The sequence below is a fragment of the Fringilla coelebs genome (genome assembly GCF_963513975.1).
Source record: "Fringilla coelebs genome assembly, chromosome: 6".
Lineage (NCBI taxonomy): Eukaryota > Metazoa > Chordata > Aves > Passeriformes > Fringillidae > Fringilla > Fringilla coelebs.
Window position 1 is genome coordinate 24,955,370 of NC_140034.1, and position 22,914 is coordinate 24,978,283.

The 22,914-nt window shown below is 38.8% G+C and overlaps 1 protein-coding gene across 2 annotated transcripts; it reads left to right on the forward strand.

Annotated features, from left to right (window-relative positions):
- Window positions 1-804: 804 nt before the first annotated feature.
- Window positions 805-16,827, forward strand: MBIP (MAP3K12 binding inhibitory protein 1). Of its 2 annotated transcripts, none has more exons than XM_084207495.1 (9): window positions 805-935; window positions 5,183-5,302; window positions 6,970-7,182; window positions 7,296-7,392; window positions 8,864-8,929; window positions 10,605-10,757; window positions 13,300-13,397; window positions 14,704-14,742; window positions 15,891-16,827. In XM_084207495.1, the coding sequence occupies exons 1-9, from the start codon at window positions 813-815 to the stop codon at window positions 15,999-16,001; spliced, it is 1,020 nt and encodes a 339-aa protein (XP_084063621.1). In that variant the 5' UTR covers window positions 805-812; the 3' UTR covers window positions 16,002-16,827. The 2 variants fall into 2 exon arrangements, with proteins under 2 accessions (XP_084063621.1, XP_084063622.1); XM_084207496.1 differs by having other exon boundaries at window positions 15,894-16,827.
- The last annotated feature ends 6,087 nt before the right edge of the window (window positions 16,828-22,914 follow it).

A 22,914-nucleotide genomic window follows, 5' to 3' on the forward strand; every position in this document is an offset into this window, starting at 1 on the left:
GAAAGAAGTGCAAAGATCCAAATTTGGCTATCAAAAAAACATCGGGCAGGAAACCTTTGTAAGCATTTCTACTTCCATTTCTTCGGAATCTCTACTAAATTTCATAAGAAAGAAATTAACAAGTAAACACTCTTACAGGGAATGGAATTTTGCGATCCACCATAATCAAGAGTACTCTGACAAACTTTGCAGTCTAATTTAAAAACAACCCTGCTACAACCAGAAGAGTCAAGTATTTGAACAACACGTATGATTGCAAAAAAAGTGAACGGGTAACCAGAAAGGCACAGCTGAAACAAGGGCGGCAATGCGATGTACTCAAATAAGCACTGGCGGTCCTTTTACCCCGCGAAGGAACCCTCGGTGGAGCCGCGCCCGCCGTGCCCGCACCGGCAGCTCCCGGAACGCGCGGCCGGAGCCGGGGCAGAGAGAGCGCGCCCCCACAGCGGCGGGAGCGCGCCCCCACAGCGGCGGGAGCGCGCCCCCACAGCGGCGGGAGCGCGCCCCCACAGCGGCGGGAGCGCGCCCCCACAGCGGCGGGAGCGCGCCCCCACAGCGGCGGGAGCGCGCCCCCACAGCGGCGGGAGCGCGCCCCCACAGCGGCGGGAGCGCGCCCCCACAGCGGCGGGAGCGCGCCCCCACAGCGGCGGGAGCGCGCCCCCACAGCGGCGGGAGCGCGCCCCTCGGCCCGGGCCGGCGCTGCGGAGCCCCGCCATTGGCTGCCGCGCCTGTCCATCAACGCGCGGGGCGGAGCCAGCGCCAGGCGTTCGTCATCGCGGGGCGACGGCGCGGCCGCGGCCCGGCCCGGTGTCATGGCGGCGGCAGTGGCGGCGCCCAGCCCGCTCCCGCCCGGCGCCCGTGCTCCGGAGGTCGACCCTGCGGCCTCCGAGGTAGCGAGCAGCGCCCTGCGCTGTCTGGCCGGGCTGGTGGGGCAGGTGAGTGAGGGGCGGGAGGAGGGAGAGGTCCTGGGCGGAGCTGGGCTGGGCTCCGCGCCCGCCTCGCAACACTTTGCTTTGGGGGCCCGCACAGGGCTGGCTCCGGCTTCTCCCCGGCCTGCGGGGCCCTTGTGCGCTCCAGGAATAGCGCTGGAGAGGACATAAGTCTGCCGCACACAAGGGAGCTGCCTGTCTTCTGGGGGTTGTTCGCGCCCGCCTGGCTTCTGCCAGGGCTGGGGCGGCGGTGCCGGCCGCCTCCCCCGCTCCCTCCTGCCGGGGCAGCCCCAGTGTGCGCGGCCGCTGCTGCTGCTCCTTCTCTCCCGCAGCTTCGCTCCCGCAGCCGGGACCGTGCCTTGGCCTCGCAGTGACGGGACGTTGCGTGCCACTTTGCAGTTTGACGGATGATCTCTTCCATGGGAAAGTGCAATTTGCTTAATTGCTATGTCTTAATTAATTACTCTGAATTGAGAAGCTCCTGAAAACTTACAGTGCATTAAATCAGGAGCTTAAAGTTGGCCCTGCCTTGGTGATGACATGCTATGAAACACACAGTGTAGCTAAGGATCAGAATTTTTAAAGGTGCTCTGCTCTGTGGTACATAAGTTGAAACACCTACTTTATGTTTAGTAATGTCTGTGAGTTGTGAAACAGATGTCACAGCAGTGGTGGAAGGCCCTTACCAGGAGAATGTTTTAGTAATAACTTACTTATTGCTATAAACAATTTACAGATTAATTTTCCGCTATGGAAACAATTTATGTAGTTCTGTGAAGGCAATAGAAGCACACTCTTCCATCAAGAGTTAGCAGTTTGAAGGTTTGGGGCCAGATGATGAGCAATATCTGCAGGAGCTAGTGTAACTTAATGTATGTTTGGTACAGAAATGGGCTCTTAGATGCAGAGGCAGTTTAGGAATAGCTGCTGGTTGATCTGAAATTATTTTTAGAGTGTTTCACCTCTCATCTGTATAGAATTCTATTATATTTGCATTTCTCCAAGTATGCTAGCAATTGCCTCTGTTTTCAAACAAAGGCAACCAAAATGAAGGGCTTGGTATTTCAGGCACTTAGTTAAGAGTCTCAGTTTTCCTGTCTCTAAAATGGTTACAAACTACCATGACTTTTGAACAGTACAGCACTAAACAGTGTGATGTTCAGAGACAGCTGGCTCATAGGATTACTGAGGCATGAAAACTATCTATTGAGGTGTAAAGGCCCCTTAATTCTTCCTGGTGAAAATTCTGAATGTGATCAACAAACAGCTAGTAACTGTCAGTTTATTTAAGTGTGAGGACAGCACTATGACAGTAGTAGAATACATCAGAGAAAAGCTGGAACTCCTGTATTTATGAAAACCGTAAAGGAGAGTAAGGGGAAAGTTTCCTAAGCTTTTAACTAGGCTATTCATCACAAGTTTATTAATTGTTTCTAAACTACATTAAAAACTCTTTTTTTTCCCTCTTGACTTTAGCAACTTCCTTTTTCTCCAAAGCTGGCTGTACAACTAGCATGTCACTGGAAAGTCCCTGGTGATTTTTAAAAATAACTGGGTGTGCACAGACCATTGTGAGAGAACTCTTAAGAATTGCTGTAGAGTTACAGTAGCTATGTATAATTGTCTTCTTTTGTGTTTGGAGTCTCTTCTTTCCATGACAACAGACACATTTTGCCGTCTAGTGCGCTAGTTGGATAAGGTTCTGGTTGCTCCATCTTAGCTGGGAATTAGCTAGCTCAGTTATGATCCTTTCCAGTTGCTGAGTTACACACTTGTCTGCCAGTGCTTGAGTTCTGACAGATTTAACTGCTCTGTTTTACCCCCTTATGGATTCTAGCAAACTGTCTTGCATTTCTGACTGAAACTACTGATTCCCCATTTCCCTTCTGCAGAGATGATTGAGCTTGTGCCAAGTTGTTAGCAGTCGCAGTTTGATTCATTATAGTCGTTTAAGTTGGATTTATGCTAGTAAATTGGGCTGTAAGCAGGAATATTTCTGGCACAGGAATTTTTTTGCTGGAGCAATCAATGGCAGTACGTGACCAGGAGGACATCTGAGAATAACAGCTCTTAAAACCAATATAGCTGATCCTGAAAAGTTCAAGATTCAAGTGATAGCCAGTGTTTACATAAAACAAATTTCAAAGGGCTGAAATTACATATGATCCTGTAAATTGAATAGGCTGTGGACTTGTAATTAGTCAAAGGCTTTGAAGTATCAAAACACTGAATTTATAAATCTGTTTGTCACAGTTCTAAGAAGCAGTAGGATGTGAAAGACTGAGAACTTGCTCTATTGTGCTAGAAACTTTTATTGATGCAGGAGGGGTTTATTCTTGACTTTTCATTTAAAAGCAGTGTCCGTGAGTTAAAAATATGACTGGCCTCTAAATTATTTTAAGTTAGAAGTTCTGTTGCTTTTTGTGTTTTGAACCACCTGGACAGGAGTTGTTCATTATGATAAGAAGGCACATATCAGCTTATTCTTTTTGAAAAAGGCGGCTTATTAGGAAATTGCAGTAGCACTTTTATTTTGTTTCATTTAGATGACTTAATGTACACTTTTTTACCCTGTCAGTAGACTGTAATATAGCATATAGGAGATATTACTCTAGAAACTTCGGGCTGAAATACATGCTTCAGATGATCACATGCACAGACTTAATTCCGAAAGTCAATTTTATTCCTACTATGTTCTAAATACAGTCTTCATTTTGAAACTTCTTCAAGATTAGTATATCCTAGAACATTACTTTTCCTACATCCTGTGTACTTAGCTTAAGTACTAAACAGGGATAACCATTTGTGGAAATTGTCTAAAATACATTCTATGTCTAGTCAAACTGTCTCCTTTGCTATGTCATTTGGGAGCTAACCCTGAATTTAGCAAGGCTGATCTTTGACTAAAGAAGGAAGGTTCAGGCTTATAATTCTTTACAAAATTGTGTTAATGCAGAGATTTGAAACTAAGGTGGGCCAGCTTATCATCCACAGCTTTGCCTTCAGAGTGATGGAGGCATTTCTTGTGTCCAGTTCTTAGTGTTTCATACACTTTGTGGTGGCTTCAGGACATGAGTGCATATGCGTTCTGTGTTCTTGTTTATGATGCTGTTAGAAGTTAAATGTCTTTAGACCATGAGTTAAAGGTCACTTGTCATCTTCCTGAGGTACCTTTTTCTGTTTCCAGCTCCACTTTTTATTTTAAAGGAGGGGGTGAGGAATAGATATACAAGTATGCATATGAATTGGGAATTCAGTGTTTCAAGCAAAGTTACCTGTAGGTCCTCTTGATTTCAAACAAGAATTTTATCTGTATTTAGCATTTGGAGTATCACTTACAGGGTGTTTGGTTGGAGAACAGCCTTCTTAGCTTTGGGAAATGAAAGTAATCATCTCTGTAAGATCTTGAGAAAAGCTTTAGTGTAGAGCAAAAAGAGCAAAGTTGGATGTGAAAGTGTATTATCCCCTTAGAGTTTATTTACCATCATCTTTTTATTAGAAAGTGTATTTATAGCTTATAGTAGACACACAGTTCTTTTAAACATTGTATTATATGTGTTTTTCTTTATTGTCTTGGGAGTTAAATATTGCAATTCCCTGGCAGTGAGAATAGACTGTGTCAGTTGTTCATTTCAGTAGGAATGCATATACAGGAAAATAGTGTGATTTGAAAATAGGTTTAATAGTGGTGCTGTGTAATCTAGAGTTTATTAAACTTTGAGAAATTAAAAAAAATATTTTTATGCACTTATTTTAACTATAAAGCTTCCTTTGGATTAGCAGCAAGTAAAAATTCAAGAACGTGCCATGATGTTACGTTAAGACATGGGTCATGCTGGCACAGATAGTCTTGCAGTCTTGGAATAAAATACCTGAACTTACAGAGACTACTATCCTGGGTCATGTTTCTTCATGCTGGTGGTTCTAGTATCCATTAAAAGAAAAGATGGCATGAGTGATTAACATGAACAATATGCTTTCATATGAGAAGTAATTAAATAAAGCCAAGAACTGAATTAATACAATAAAAGTGTCATGAGTTAGTAAGGAATTTTTAATTTTAGAATATACTCTACAAATACTAGCTTACTTGGAAAATGATGACTGCTTAGACTATAATTAATATCAAATCTTTCCAGTGTTCTCATCTAAAACTGGCATGGGTCTATATGAGGCTGAGCATAATTGTGGTCTTGTAGGAGTCTTGTATACTTTTTTGATATTAATACATATAATTTTTTATTGTTTTGAAGCTTAATCTCGGAGAGGATATTGTGAAAGTTGTAATCGATTGGAGCAAGCTTCAGAGCACATCAGCACTTCAGCCAGCCTTGCTCTTTAGTGCACTTCAGCAGCATATTTTATGTTTACAGGTAAATATTTCATGGGACACATTTGCCCTGACAAATCAACAACTAAAAGTAATCTCAACTGTAAAATTCCAGTAGTTTTGTTCTTATATAGGTGTGTTCAATAAAAAAGGATTGCAAAAGTATTAAATGCTTGGGATTCCACTATGCTCCATAGGTACGGATTTTTCAGATTAGTGGTGGGAATAGCCACTGTAGGTGAGCAGGCTGAATAAATGCAGCCTCATTGATTCCTAGACTTGCATTGTAAATGTGATACATTTCCATCTATGGTGGGTTATAATTAAGCAATAAGACACGGCAGGTGTGTGTCATGCTATGATAATGATTCCATGCGTTGGGTGAGTTTTGAGGCTCATAGAGTGCTTTCAGTGGTTCAAGAAGTGGCATTATCCCAGCATGACACATCCTGGAGTGTCTTACTGCAATTAAATATATTTTCAACGTAGGTTTTTTTTTTTTAAAGAGTAATTTCTTTGACATTAATGTCTCATCTTGCCAAGTAGCCAGTCACCATTACTGTCATTTCTTTTAACTATTTGAAACTTTCCAAACCTGCCAAAAGTAATTTAGTTGCATGGAAGGGAGTGTTAGCAGTTAGTCAGCTGGTAACTGAGCAGTGTTTTGACCTTGATAGTTCATGTGTAGAAGATGGGATTTGAGTACTACTATTTTGCTTCAGCTAGTCAATTAATTATTAGAGGTGCCTAGTACTGAGAGGATAAGAAGGGAAGTTTTCTGTATTTTCTTGTCTGTAGGTAAAAGAAAGACCCCTTGTTTTCCAGACATCCACCAGATCTTTGGTGTGATGAGCAGAAAGAGAAAATACGCAAGATAAATGCAAATAAAATTTACATCCAACATGTAAGAATGCTGCAAGTGGGAATTTGATTCCATTTCAGAAAATGTGACTGCAGAAAATCATGCTGTCTTTTTTAAAAAAAGTAAAATAATTTATAGAGAGAAAATAAGCAGTGAAATTCAGACTAGATGAAAGAGATGGAAATTAAAATTAGACAGGGATATATATATGTACTGAGGTTTTGATGTTACATTGTACATAAGAGTTACTGCAGTAAAATAAGCATTTTTCCTGCCACAAATGTCAGTGCCTTTTCTCATTTAATTTCATGACCTAAGTAGATAATCAACTGTGTCAAGCAAAGCATGTGTTCATGATAATGCCTATGTATTTCATGTCTGTGTTCTCTCATTCACTTGGGCAACTGTGCTTTCAAGTGGAGAATGTAGTGCTGATGTGATAAAGGCTTTACAGTGTAAGAGCACCAGATTTCATGTTAAGGAGGAAAAATACTAAGCCTTACTGTTCTGAGTAAGCATTTGAATGACATGTTAATTAAGTGGAATTGATGCCAGCGATTGAAGCTTTGATTTAGCTAGTAACATGGGAGTATGGGCAGATTTTCACAGATATTTGGGAGTCTTCCTCTACAAACCTCTAAAAGACAGGTCAAAAAGGTCAGAATCGTGGTGTGCACAATTTTTGAAACTTCTTTTTAATCTTATTACTGTGTTCCATCAGAGGAAGATGTTGTAATTCCCAAAATTATTTCCATTAGTCTGGAAATTGTAATAGTACTTGTCTTCTTGGCTTTGGGACTTTTGGACTTTTATTTTTTTAACCCTAATAGATTGTTTTCTTTGTTCAGCCTCTCTTAGAAAAACTCCAGTCATTGATCAAAGAGGAAAATATAGGCCATGTTGAACCTGGAGGTAAAACAGAAAGCCAGACAAGTTTAGATGTTTATGATGGTAACAGTCAGACTGAAGAAAAATATGGAAGTTATGACTTGAGAGATCTGAAGGATGCTCGTTTTAATTTTGATCCAGAAGTGGTCCAAATAAAAGCTGGAAAAGCAGAAGTAAGTGATTTATGTGAGTTTAAAAACAGAAGAATGAAAGACCTTTCTAAAGGTCTTTAAATTTTAAATTTAAAAATGAAGTAGATATATGCCTTCATGTTTATTACCTGCAGATTGACAGGCGGATATCAGCCTTCATCGAGAGGAAACAAGCCGAGATCAATGAAAATAATGTCAGAGAATTTTGCAATGTTATTGATTGTAATCAAGGTAACTGGCTAGCCAGACTTTAATCTTCATAGTAATTTAAGGTGTGTGGGGGTGTTTTTGTTGGTTTGTTTTTGGGGTTTTTTTTTTGGTTTAGTTTGGTTTTTTTGTTTTTCAAAAATGCTAATCTATATCTAAAACAGAACTTTTTTTCAAGAATAACTTTTTTTTAAAATTTAGAACTTGCATGTGCACTGCAGATGTCAGATAGAAAAATAAATTGAGTAGTCACTGGATGACGATGTTTAATGCATCCCATACAGAAAGATTATATCTATTATTATGTTAATTTTAAGAACTGCTATCTTAGATGATTTTGTAGCTGTTGTTCCCAGTGTTTTAACTAGGTGTTCCTCCAAAGTAAATCGAATTGCAATTCAGAAATGTCTTGTGAGTTGCATATTCAAATCGAAGTTAATGTAATGCTAGTTAAATTACAAAGAAGTATTTTTTACAATGAATTTGAATTACTAGCTACTTGAAATGACTTTCTTTTTAACACTGCTCACCTTGTAGTACAATTGGCTGTATCTGTAACCAATCTTAAATCCATCTGGCAGACTGGATCCCATTTACAGGATCAGTAACTGTAGCCAAATGCATCTTGGAAGTTAAGACAGTTTTATATACATAACTACATAAGTAGTGCAGAGATATTTTCTAAGTACCTGTGAACCCACATGTGCATTGTCTCTATGAGGTACTTAAGCTCTTAGAGAGCAAAGCTTATTGTTCAGTAAGCTTTGTAGAGAGTTTAACTGCTTGAATGTTAGTTGGAATGCAAAGGACAGCTGAAGTTTAGTAGAATATGGTAGATAGTGAAATATTGTTTCCCAAAATTGTTAATTATGTACAGAAGAATTGATAATAAGACTTGTCTCATTGTTCAGGCGTCTTAAAATATATTTAGAGCTTTGGTGTAATGAACAGAGATTTCTATGAAAAAAGAAACATTAGAATAAATTAAGGTCATCCATACTATAGATTTTATGGTTAGGGAAATGAAAGAAGTCACATGGATCAGAATAAATGCAGAAAGGTTTAGAAAAGAATGCTGATGATTTAACTAGATCAGTCAAAGAATAGGAGAGTTTCAGAAAAGGACGTAAAACCAGAATAACAATGGTAAGCAGGAAGAAGGCTTCTGTTTGGGAAGAAGGAAATAAGTTAGAGAGAAATGCAGTGAAAAGTAAGAACCAAATAAATTTGGTCTTGATCCAGTAAACTTCTATATACACGTGTGAATACATTTATTTGAGTGACTTATCCAATTAAAAGTAGTAAGTCCATGCAAGTGTGTGAAATTATTAATAGGCAAGTGTTTATAGAATGAATTAAGTATTCCTGATTTTTTTTTATTGTTTGAAGCATTTTAATTAGATTTGTTTGAAGCATCAAAGTTGATGGTGATTGGAATATTTTCAATTATAAATACATCATTTAGACCTCACTTGTTATATCATTATTTATTTAGAAAATAGCTGTGCCAGAACAGATGCAATTTTCACACCCTATCCTGGATTTAAAAGTCATATAAAGGGTAAGCAACTCTTTTAATACCCATTTAAGTGTCCAGATATAACAGTACTGATAAGTTTTTGATATCAAAACTTTTTATAATATGCTCAAAAATGCAAACTTAATGTATTGATTTTTTTACTCTAGTGAATACTTTTACATCTTCATTTATGTCTTCAAGGTTTTAAATCCCTTAACTGCTTCAATAAATGAATGGTTAGGCACTAAAGACCAAATCAAAATAGCCTATTTTTATTGTCTGAAAGGAAATGTGGAAAAGATAAAGCAGGACAGAGAAGCTGAACAATACTTAGTTTTTCTTCTAAGGTGAAACCATCAATAAGGAATTGAGATTAAATAGGATTATCTGCTATTTTTCATTAGTTGGTGCAAGTGTCTTGAAATAGAATATAATTTTGGGACAGTGGAAGTTCTAAGACATAGATTTATAAGAAGTGACAAGCTGGGGAATGAATTTATCACTGCAGTATTTTTTGGAAAGGATTAAATAATATAGAAATTATGTCCAGCAGAAGTTTGGTGGAATATATTGGTTGTTCATCTGCTGCTCTCTAGGTGTGTGCAAATTACCCTTCTTTAGAAACAAACAAAATACCCAAAATGCGAATGAAAGCAACCCTCTTTTGCATTTTTGAAAGTGATAATACTCAATTACCCTCTTGATATTGGTCCTAGAAGCAATTAATTATTTTGAATTCTGTATTTAGAATAATACTGTAAAGTAAAATAATAAGTTTTGAAAGGTATGGTGAGCTATGAAGGAAATGGGGAAGTGTTTGATTTTAGAATCTTTCACAAAGAACCTCTTTCAATAGTCACTGTTTAAAACGGAGTGTTAATTTGTTGTTCGGATGGCAGCATAATACAGGAAAAAAGGGCAGCTTTCACTTCAAGGAACAATTCATAACTGAAATGTGAAAAACACTTAGAAAGGAATTGGAAGTAAAACCAGCATAAATTCAAGCAAGAATGTAGCATGTTGCACTCATGTATGTATGTAGAATGGTGTATATGTGTGTGTGCTTCAGCGCCTGGAGCTGCCAATATAGTCTTTAAATCTGCAGTGCACTGCAGTAGTTCTATGAGGAGAACTTAAGAAATTACTCTGATTTAATGAAAACTGAGCAAAATCTTCTGACGAAGACGTGGCTCAGCATGGATAGAAGATAGTCCTAGATGCAGCTGAGTCACTAAAGCTTTTATCCAGATGACAAAAATTCGAAGTGAACATCCTTGCTGAGGTTTGTATTGTTTCTTCAGTTGTGTACCTCTCTTCATCTTCATGTATTTATGATGCTTCCTGTAATATTAGGTCTGGCCTCTTCTTTGCATTCACAAAAGCTCTCATGTGCAACTGCTGACATAGATATCAAGGTTTCTGCTGTTTATCAGCAGCTGATGATAAATTCTTGACACTGCCATTCTACATGAATGTATGAGTAATTCTTTTACTTTGCATATGTAAAATCCAGGGGTTTTGTTAGGTTCAGTTACTCATGCCAAAAAATAAGAAAATGCTTTTACTTGAACTTTTGCTCTTACTGTGTGTGGGACCCTTCATATGCAAGACTTCTGTACAACTGATTTAATGCAGATTTTTATGCTTCAATATTTTGATTCCTTTAGGTAGATCTGTTTTGTGTTTCATGTGCATATATGTGAAATTTATTTTCTAGTTTCTAGGGTAGTAAATACATATGGACCTCAGACTAGGTCAGAAGGAATGCATGGGTCCAGTCACAAAGCCAGTGTACCCATGCATGATTGTGGAAACCAAGCTGTTGAGGAGAGATTGCAAAACATTGAAGCACACTTACGATTACAAACAGGTTTGTATGATGTTATAATTTTGACATTGGTGTGCCATTTTATACTACAGTTGTGATTACTGTGGTGAAACTGGGCAAATCTGTAAAAACTGATACTGTGAAAAAAGTGGTTAGATCGACTGCAGGGTTTTGTTCACCGCATGTACGGTGATCTAGTGTTTAGGGTTTTGTGCCCAAAATGGAACCTAGGTTTATATCCAATTTGAGATGCTCGGTTAGCAAATGTACACTTTATGTGGGAGCAAATAAGAGAGAGGCGCATCATAGCAGGATTTAAAATAATATGGAATATCTGGAGATTGGGGTTCTCCATAACCACCGGAGTCCTGCCTTGACCCACTTAACAGGAAAAGCTGACTTTTCGACTAAGGGCTGCTTCATGGACAACTTGTGGGCTGGTGGTAGAATCAACAAAAAGGATGACCTGAAACCTTTTTCTAAAGATGAAAAATGTTTCTTGAAATAAGTTTAGGCACAAAGCTTAATTCCCAGAATGTGGGAAGGTTGTTGTCACTACTTCTCTTTAGGCCTGCAAACATGAGTCCATACCTTTCACTAAAATAAATGCCATAGCTGTTAGGCTGCTGATGTTTTTTAGATAGTTGCTTTCCTCACTCCAGCCCTGGGTTTCCATAATATGGCACTGAGACACAATGAGGCACCAAGGAGGAATTAGTATTTTTTTTTTTTAATTATTTTCAAAACAGAACAGAATCCCAATCTCCATCCAGTTAAGTGAATTTTCTACACATAACACTGCAGACACACTTGATTTTTTTTGTTTTCCAAAAAGATGCCAATCCATTATCTTAAAAATATTTGGAACTTTGACTAGATTGCTAGATTCTTGTGACTGTGTAGTGGATTAAAGTTCTCTGGTAGCAAGGAGAGTAAGATATGCATAGATACTCTTGAGGCAGCAGTCAGAGCTTGATGCTTAGCTCTATAGCTGTCTCAAAAATAAGCTGGCTTTTGTGCATAGAAATAGAATTTGGAAGCGGCTGGCCAGCATTAGGGTTGCAGTGTGTAACTTTGGAGTTTATGCATATATCACATATCAGGGACAATGATTGGAGGTAGCTGTGGAGAGGTCCTTGCTTCCAGGTTGTGCCTCTAATAGGTGATCAAATTTTGTTTGAAGGAATGGGTGAGATAAACTATAGTATAGGTTAAGAAGATAGAAGCATGCAACACCAGCTCAATTCTTGTTCAAATCAGCAGTCATGGGGAACATCTCAATATTATTTAATGCATACCCCAGCAACTGTGCAAAAAATACTCATCTGAGCAGGTAATACACCTTAGCTACCTGTTCCACTAGTTTTTGTTTCCAGCAACAGAAAGAGTTAATCTTGACTTGCTGGCTGTTTTTCAGAAGAGCTTCCAGTGCTAGTACTGCTCTTTTCCCTTTACATTAAAGGAAAGTAATATTAAGAGTGATAGGTTAGCCAATTTAATTAGTAGGTGCTAAGTGTTTAGTGGAGGGCAGAACTGAAGGAGTGAAGCTACCTGCACAATTGTTTCTTTGAATGGACAGAATAGATTAAAAAAAAAAAAAAAACCCACATTCCTGCTATTTTGGTCGTTTGTGGAATAGAACTATCTTGTCTAACAGACCCAAAAATAAAAGGAAATGGGTGTCACAAAGCAAAAGCTTGCTATGGCTTTGGTTGTCAGTACAGTTTGGAACCAGACTATCATTTAAATTGGAATAGCCAGTACTTAATTATGATCAACAGTTATTTCATATAGTTACTTCATTATAGAATACTATGGAGTGCAAATAAGATGCTTGCAAAGGCTGATCTTTTGATCGGTTCTATTTGTTCTATGGGGAAACAAGCCCAGGCTGCTGTAGTGTAGATGAAAACAGCAAATGGGTTGAGTTGGGATTTTTTTGGTGCTGTTGTTTTTGTGGTGTGAGTGGGTTTTGTTGTGGGTTTTTTGGTCAGGGTGGTTCTTTGGTAAGCTTGGATCTTTTTTGTTTGTTTGGTCATTTTTTTGATTTTTCTTTTCCAAACCTTTGTTATTCAATACACACATTCCCCACTCATTTTCTCCTATCTGTGGTCAAGCAAAACGCTGTTCTTGTGACAACTCATACTTGTCCTCTAACCTCTGATGCTCCGTAGAGATTGTTCTGAAAGAAACCTATCTGAGATATCAAAGTTGAATTCATGTGTGGTCTGCCATCCATCCCATCTGCTCTCTCCTAATGCTGGTGTCAGCTTTGAAGTGGCAACATTTCATGACTAATGTATTGCAGAGAGTGATCATTAGTTGTTTCAGGGACCTTGACAGATATCAGCCAACTGCATGAAGTTGTCTTACTGCTTTCATTGACTACACTGGCTTATCAATCAGGTTTTATCCTGAATCATATTAATTATCCTTCCTTTATATTATCCCATCCATTTGTTTTATTCAGCTACTGATTGATCGCTAATCTTGAAGAATTCAAATGTTAGACTTGCAATCTTTAGTTAAATAAATTATTCAAATTATTTTCCTGATTTCTTTGCATTACTACTGATGTATTTAGGTGGTCCAGTACCAAGAGACATTTATCAGAGAATTAAGAAGCTTGAAGATAAAATCCTTGAGCTGGAAGGACTGTCTCCTGAATATTTTCAATCTGTAGTAAGAAATTTTCTTACTTTCTTTCAGCATATCTAAATGTATGCCTTTTGTGCTTGAATCTTTGATGTACAGAGAAGAACTTAAGAGTCGGAGGGCAGGCACTTTTAATAAACAACTCTGGCTTGGTGTAGTGGTTATGTTACATGTGGACCATCTAATCAAGTTCATATTTACCTAATTTCTCATTTAATAGAAGAAAGTATCTGTTGGGGGGAGAAAAATTGCTGCCACCCAAGCTTAACTAATTTGTAAGAAATGTATCAGAGAGTTTGTATTTGTGCCCCTTGCCTTAAAATCTGAAGTGCTTCTTATGTCAAGAAAATTGATTGAAGTTTTGATTTTTGATACAAATCATTAATGGCTTGAAACAGCTGAAATCATTTGGGCTTCTGTACATGATCTGATTGCTAACAATATGTGAATAACTTCCAAAAGGAGAGAGTAAACTGTCTGAAAATTGCTTCATGTGATTCTGTGACTTAGTCTTCTTTATTTCTGGTTTTCAGCCAGAGCTCTGTCTCTCTCTGAATAGTACACCTTAACCTTCATTCACCAAAGGGTATTAGGACAAAGAGAACATTATTGTTACTACATTAGGCTCTGTTTGATTGTAGAAATTTCTTGTCTGTTATCTTGCTCTTCTTTCCCCATGTAACAGTAAGAATGTCTCTTTTACTGTTGATTGCAATTTAATTTATATCTTCTCTGCTGAGACTAGCCAAGGAAAAGTCAGTTAATAAAAATCAACAGCAATAGTGCACGGTTTTGTATAATTTTTTAAATTTTTGTTGGAAACCAGTAAAGTTTTTTATTTGTGAGGCTATTCCTTCTGGCTGAAAACCAGAAGTTAAAACATACACTTTCATAAGCTGAGATTTCTATTGAAAATGCTAGGATCTCTAGAATGAGGATCGGGATAAAAATTGTGATGGTGGCAATAGTAGTGTAGTACTGTAATTAGCACATTTTATCTGAAGTTTTGCATAAATATTGGTGTGGATATAGGCAAATTTTAGGGACGAAAATATTGACAGTTTCAAAAGCTCAATTCTGTCTGAAGGAAGCTTCAGTTAAATTGATAGTTGTTGACTGCCAAGTGTGGAGAAGCTTCAACAGCTTCTGACTGCTCTCCAGTAGTATTTCTCATGATCCAAAGTACTTAATTATAAAAAAGGTTTCTTTAATCCATGGAATGGCAGTCAGTGGGTTTTTTTATACATTAGAGACTCTTAACAATATTGTTACAGAACTATTTGTGGTCTTCTGTCAGTGCAACATTAAGTCTGTTTGATTGTCTTTTCTTCAGAGCTGGTCTGGCAAGAGGAGAAAGGTTCAATCTCCCCATGTAAGTGCTATTAACTCTTGTTTTTTCTTAAGTTTAGGATGTTTTGAGTGGAAAGTAAGCAAGAGTTCTGTGAAGCAAGTATGGAAGTTCTCAGAAGTAGCTGCATCAGTATTGGATAGCTTGCTATCAAAGAGAGTAAGAAGGAGACAAAAAGCTAATGGATGTTACAATGAAATGAGTCTTCTAAGAATACATACTAGGGTTTTCACCAGTTAGGAGGATGATTGGATTAAACAAATCTATAATGCTGTTAATCAAACTAATAGTAACAGGCAATTTCTGTATTCTGATCAGCCCTCTATTAATGTCTTCCATTTTTGTTTTGTGACATAGTGGTTTTTGTTGATTTTAAAATTATCTTTTAATTTGCTTTGTTGGTTTATGAAAAGTCAAAAGTAGAAATGGCTGGCTTGGCAAAGGTACTGCAGAAGGACCCAACATTATAGTAGATATTAACCTGGCAGTAAGACTTGCCATTTTTACAACACCATCACATAAGGGAATGCATTTACCATGTACCTCTTAGGCCACCAGAGAGAAGTTATTGGTGCAGGTGGGACCATAGCTGGAACCTTGTCTGCTCCTGCCTATCACCCTTGGAGACAGATGGATTGGGGAGAATGCTTAGAATGGGCTATGGGCCATCTGAGACTTGAGAAAGTAGGCTTGTGTAGGAAAAAAAAGTCCTGCATAGGGTGAAATATTTTTATAAAAAGGATGATGACCACCTTGTGTAAGAAAACATAAAAAAATTACCAAGTTAAGTGGCACAGAGGAGCTTGATGTTGGGCAGTAGGAAGAAAAACCCTTTAGCTGTAAACCCAAGCTCTGGAAAATCTAAGTAGTCTCATCTAGTGTTTTAACATGAAGGGATTTTTTAGGGTTTTTTATGAGCAGACTAAACAAGCATGTAATAAAAGTAGCATGAATATATTGATCCATGATTAGGACTGTCTTTCTTGCAAGTTTACATCCTTTTTCCTTTAAATTTAAATAGGCGAAGTAGGCGAAGACTAGATTCAGGCAATTCTGCAGAAGTAGTTCTATCACTTAGTACAATATGCAGTGACCTCAAGTATCAAGTGATAAGCCACTTCTCTAGCAATTACAAGATGTAAATGATTGTGATTTTTATTTTGTTCTTTTAGCAGAGCTATTCACTGGCTGAACTTGATGAAAAGATCAATGCTATAAAACAGGCATTACTGAGGAAAACAAAAGAAAGCAAGTTCAAGGAGGCTGAGCAGCTTCTTCGATAAAAGTGTTTTCAGAATCCTCATCATGATTTACACATACCTAAACCATAGACCTGAGCAGTGTTCATCAGAGATGACTAGCAATGAAGACAAAGCATGCATATATAAGCTCCCTTTGGGTGATCTTGAAAGCTTTCTTTCAGAGTAACTTGTTTAAAAGCAGCCTTATTAATGAAATAGTTACTTTAAAATGAAGACTGTTTCAGGAATGTCATTCTAATAATCCGTTCCCTTCTGTTATAAAGGAGGACTGCAGCATTATTTGTTTGTGAAGTCTTAACCTGCACACAAAAGCTACATATCACGTGTTATTCTTGGTGACTAAGTATTCAAAAGGACTATCTTTTGGATACTGTTCATATAAATAGTTTGCATAGACTTGTGAAATTAAATACGTCCTCAGAAATACACTGACTTTGGGGAAAAAAATTACCTAAACCTTGCAGAATGCATGCTTACTTGCAGGGTTTCTTCTGTATTTGTCACTGTTTTCACAGCTGTTAGAAATGCAGCAAATTGCATTTGTGTGACAGGTGTTTATGTAAACCCTATAAGTGTAAATAAAAACAACTGTTCTTCACTTTTTCAGTGTCTCATGGGAATTAAAATTTTGTAACGTTTGCAAACAATGTATTCTAAAAATCATCCCCGAGGAGATTTAGAGGAACATGCCAGCAAAGCATCAACTTCCCTTCTATATGCATGCTTACGTGACTGAAGCATGGATGCTAGCTTAAAGTCTGACCTTTGGCCAGACAGTGAAGTGAGACTGTGTTGTGACTTTTTGTTTGGTTTTGTTTGTTTTTTAATAAACCATTTTCTATTTATATGTTTTATTTACTGTCATTATTTCAGTTTAGAAGAAATGTAGCTGCTACTAAGAGAGTTTTATGTAAAGTGCTCTGCTTAGAGCAGTCATATTGTTGATGTCCCTGTATTAGTATCCATGACAGGTGTTGTAAGCAATACTGACTTGACACAGCCTTTGAAGAATAGTAGGTGTTTTCTGTGACCTCATCCAGAATAACATTTGTTATAGCAACTGCAGCTAGTGTTTCTCTGGAGATGAACCAGCAGAGATGGGAGAGAGGGCTGCTTGAGCTCTTGTCCTGGCTCCAGGAAGGATGACAGTATGATAGTAACCTCTGAGGTGCTGCTTGTCTTTCCAGGAAGAGATCTGAGTGCCTCAGATACAACGGTGGATATGAAGAGGTACTGTTGCAATTGAAGATTGTTGTGTGTGTTACATATCACTACAGTATCCTACGAAATAACTTTTGATGCATGAAGCGTTGCCATTGTTGAACATCCTAACAGTATGTTTTATGAGGGATGTTTTGGTGAAGCAGCACAGTGAGCTGCAGCTTGCTTACTTCAAGTAGATAAGCTTTACTTCTTTTTATGGTCCTCTGGCCCAGGAGCCATTGCTCCAAAGAGTACTGTGTACAGTTGCCACACCACACTCTTCAAACAGTACTTGAAAGAGTGGTAGGAGGTGGCTGTTGCAGAGCCAGGAGGAATGGCCAAAGGGATGTAGCTTTTATAAAGCAGTAGCCTCCACCATGTGCATCCTAATACAAGTACTGGTAGCAAGTACTAGTAGTGACATAATGAATAGCTGAGGAAACAGCAGTGGATGCACTCTGGATGGTAATTTATTAACCCTATTTCAAATACATGTGACAGACAAACTTGATAAATGTCATGTGGCATTCGTCTTGTTTTGTTCCTAGTCACTCTTTTGCCATTATTTGGTTTCAAGTTCTTACTTTCTTGAATGCCAATGCTAATGTGCCTGTACAGTAAAAATTCAGGGGGAAGATATTCTCTGCTTTGAGCTGAATGTTAAACACTTGCATGTTTCAGAGGTCTGCCAGGCTGTTGGAAGTTTCCCTTCCTCTGCTGTATGACTTCATGCAAAGAGGCATAGAGCAACAGGATGCTCTTCTGTGGTTCAGTGCTACTGGTCTTACCAGTTTATCCTTCCTTGCCTTTTGTCTCCTTGGGTTTTACCTTCTATGACTAACTTCCACTGTCAGGACTGTTTCTGCAGAAAGATGAGCTCTCGCCACAGCCCCATAATAAAGTGGATGCAGGTTTGACCTCTTTCACCACCCTTTTTCCAGAACTACAAATTCTCCCGTTCTTCCTCTACATCTGAAGCACTCCAGTCCTTGCTGATAAGTGCAGCTGCAGTAACTGTAGTCTGAGAGGTAACTAAAGATTAAGCAAAAGCAAAGGAAGTTCTTACTATCCAGTTGATGTGTCTCAACATGTAGACTACTGACTAAAATTGTAGGGGGTGCGACTGATGCTGAGAAATCTTCTCAAATGTCCACATGTTGAAGGTGAAACAGACTTTAAATAAACAGCGCACTTGCTTGTGAGCCTAAATCAATGAAGAATCTGCTCTATGCTAATTATTTTAATGGCAGTGGATTTGCTCACAGACTGAGATACCATCATAGAAAAAAACCAGAAGAAAAGTTTCTCAAATTACTTGCTGATTACAGAGCTCTGGACTGACAGGCAGGGAGAATGCCTGTTGCTGTACAATAGATGTTCCTGCCGTGATGCAGACAAGTAGAGATGTCTCCACAAAAGCACTTACATTCTTTCACAGGCAAACTTCAGAGAAATACACTGGTGCACTCACACCCTTCCATCCTTGAGAGAAATGCAGCAGATGGAAGCTTAGCAAGCCTCTTGCCATTAGGCAGAAGCAGGGGACCTAAAAGGTGGGAGGGATTGGAAACTGGTCCCTGTTTGGAAGGCAGGAGAATGCCCTACCAGCCTCTTGCCATTTCAGGTGCACTTGTGGAATTGGTATGAGATTCTGGAACTTGATAACCAAGCAAATGATAGTGAAGGAGAAGGTCCACCCAGGGGCTTGCCCAGAGCAAGTCAGTCAACCAGACATATTGCAACTATGGGTTTTAAGAAAGAAAGAATGGTAATTGTTGTAGTGATTTCCTTCTCAGGGAAACAGGGCCCTGTACGCTGCCTGGATCCATCCCAAAGTCTGCTGCCTCCCTGGGGTTTAGGTAGGAGATGTTACTAGGAGATGAGTAACATCTGATTATTACCCACTTCTGACTGGCTGGGCTGTCAGTGATGAGGCAGAAGAGAGAAGCTCTGGGGCAGTTAAAAAGAATTTAAGGATGCTAAAATAACTGGCTGAAGGGATAGGAGCACAGGTGGTGTTTCCCTCAATCCCTTCAGTAACAGGGAAGAATGATAAAAGTGAGCTTTTGTCTTTCCAGTTTTCACTGTAAATGACTTAATGGCATCCTTGTACTCTTCTTGAGTTGCCTGCCGCTTTTTCCAAAGGGTATAAACTCTTGTTTTTCCCCTGAGTTCTAGCAAAAGCTCCCTTTTCAGCCAGTCTGGTTTGCCTGCAGGCTTGCCTGTGAGCACATAGGGACAGCCTGCTCCTGTACCTTTCAGTTTTCCTTCTTGTAGTATGGTAGCCTTTAAGACACATGTTGATCAGGTGGGTTCTCCTGTTCCTTTTATCATTCTTCCCTGTTACTACTCAGATTTGGGTTACACAATATTAATTCTGTATAGAAGGTGTTCCCATTTGGGAAATCTTGCACCGAACGTAACTGCAGCCAATTGCAGGATGATATATCACAAGGTTCAGATTAAATTCTGTGAAACTTTCCCTCATATGTCCAATTAAAATTGAAATTAAAATACCAGGTTATTAGGATTTACATTGTTAATTAACACCCCCAGAACAGGGTTATCATTGTTCTAATGTACAACTATTCCACACTAGCAAAACTGGCAACTCTACTGTGCTGTAAATGCACTGGAAAAGAGAGAATGACCATCATATGTATGTCCTGCTGGAGAGAGATTGCAAAGCATTCCAGGTTGCCGAGGAACTTATCTGAGCTGCATCTCTTCTGCCCTGGTGTTAGCAAGGAGCCTGCTTTGAAGGAAATGCTAAAAATCCCTGTAGCCAACCAAGAACTGAAAGGACAGCTTTGTTTCCAATGCAAGAACTCAAGACAGACTTCTATCCCAGCTTCAATATATAAAATTCACATATGAAATTCTGTCTCCTTATTTATGCTTACCTGAAAGCTGATCTATTGATTTTTCCAGTTTTTATCAGAGTCCAACAGCCTGTTTCATGCTGCACATCACTTATTAAGGGCTTCCAGTTACAGGATAAAAAGGATAATTTTACAACACTGTAAATTTGGCATTAATTATTTGAGGAGAATGTCTAAGAGCATCACTGCTACGGCAAGAACATTTGTCTCACATTGCTGTGTAGCACCTTGTGCAAGAGCTGTAGTGAAATATTGGAGCTCATGTTACAGTGCAGTTCTGCAGCGTGTGCATGATCCGTTTCCTTGCTTCAGCCAGGCTCCTCTGAGTAGGGAGCGATTCATCTCTAGGAGGCTAATTTCTTACAGTTGAGTGCAGGATTTTAATAAATAAACCCAAAAGTGAAGTGCCCTTTTGAACAGCCCTCATATCAGCAGGTAATATCAGTAATTTAGAAAACTCAAACCATTCACCATTCTATCCAATGTATTCTGATCAGTCCTGGATTATTTATTTATTTAATACATCACAATTTATCTCTTGTTTTAATTAAGGCCTTACAACAATACTGAGAAATTTTAACCCCAGAATGCTGAAAATTAATTTTTTGAAGGACGAGCAGTCAAAATACTGAGTAAAAGTAAATTTTTGATTGATCAGTTTGCAAATCATTTGCGCTGGTGAGAATAAACAATGCATTTTCTATGGTAGCAGATGCTATAGCAGTAGCCATCCTCTCCTCTATGAAAACCTAGAGAGAAGGCTTTGAAGGGGCAATAAAAGTCTCTGGAAAGATTCCCTTGCAGATACCTTTTCCCTTACCCCCTAAAAGTGAGTGTTTCCCCATTGCCCTTCCTGTTGAAGAGCTGTCAAATGCTCCAGGCTTCTGTAGCTGTAGAGCCCTCCCTCAGCCATGCTCACACAGGAACCCACATCACCCTCTCACAATTGCTTGCTCCCTCAAAACTTGGCAGAAAGTGGCTGAAACTATGCCCAGCCCTGAGGGTTCCTAAGGATCCAGGCAACCTGTCCAGAGGGGCTGGGCTACACGCTGCCTTTGCTGCCAGCATTGCACCAGTCCAGATAAATTGCTCCTGTGATTAGGAAGAGGGTTTGATGACATGTTAGATAATGCAGCCCACCCAAGAGCAGTGAGACCTAGCTCAACGGGTCTCCAGGAGTTAAGGTTTCTTGACATTTCTTCTTAGGATATGTGAATCTGACTTCTTCTGACTTTAAATGCTATCTGATGGGGGAGAGGTGGGAGAACATACTGTAGAAAATCTAATGATTGAGAAAGAGAGAAAAAGAAAGCACAACTTAAAACAACTACTTCTGTAGATCTAATGGAACTGCCTTGTCATGGACAAAACACTTAAAAATAACAATGAAAAGAATAGGCATTGTTTGAAGGTATTATTTAGAAATCATCTAAATTTTTAAAGGTTAATTAGTGTAATTTACCCATCTTGATTATTAAAAAGGGTTATACATGAACAATAAACATAAGAGTTCAATCCATTTTATTTCCACAGTTAATTCATCCTCATCTGATTAGCTTTTTATGACCATCTAATTGATTTGTAGAATTCTGTCCAGTACAGATGGGCTACTGTTCATGACTACTTTCATAGCATTTATATTATTGTTGCTCTGATTTTTATTCAAGGCCAAACAGAGGGGAATATAAGAGCGTGATGTTCACCTAAACATAACAATGACATTAAATTTCTATTTGGCTCTGAGACAAGAATAGATTTGTGGAGACAATCTCCTATGAATACAAATAAGTTGTTTATACATAAATATAATAACATTTCTTACTTAATTATGAACTATTTCACCGGTTCTACAATATATTGTTACCAAGTTTTGTAGCAACAGCCAGGCTAAATCAATTGTCACAAACTCATTTGGCTCAAAACTAGAATTATACACCTACTAATGCTTGTGAGAGAAAAAAAGCTATGCCTTTGTAGCCTGTTTTGCAATAATTCTAATAACCCTCTAAATAGGTAGTCTCTTACACAGCTGTACATGCATATGCTGCATTATTTCATACATAGTTAATATACAGAGAATTTTGCATTTAATGGAAACTGTCACTCCCCCTTGAGTCGTCAAGGCCAGTGGAAGCTGGATAGCTGCTTCCCATCAAGGAGTCTCATCTCTTGCTGAAAACACACAGCATGAGCAAGTCTTCACCAAGCTCTGGCCTGTAAGCCTGTCTCTTGCTCTGTTTTGTTTCTGAGACTTCCGAGTACATCAGGAGTAGTATGAAAGTCCCACACTGAAGTTACCTTTATACAGAAGAATTGTTGTCAACCCAGATCCTGAGTCACCTAAATTATTTAAATAATGAAGAAACTTCTCTTAATTTTCTGGTACTCTAACCTCCACTTTATGTAGTTGGAGCTTCATGAATGTACCCTGTGTGTGTATCAGCAAGAGAGCAAGATGTCTGCAGAGTTATTACAGTAATGAGAGGCATACTTTATGCCAGTAATTTTGTACACCTCATGTTTGCATAAGCTAGCCGGATGCTTCTCTGGCCAAGGAAAGTAGTATGCAACAAGCTCAAATCCTGAACTACAGCCTTTGCACAAAACTCAGGAAAGAAAGAAAATATATGGATTGTTGCCTTCATGCCTTTCAGAATTTGTTACCAGAAGTATAGCATCATAAAATGGGAGAGGAAGGCAGAAAGATCCATCTGTTCAATACAGACTGAACTACCATTGAGGGGAGGCAGCCTGTTCAGATTACACTGCTAAACAGATTCCACTGCTTCTAGCTTCAGTGACTGGGTGCAACATCACACTTCCTGAATTATCTACCATGGTAAAATGTG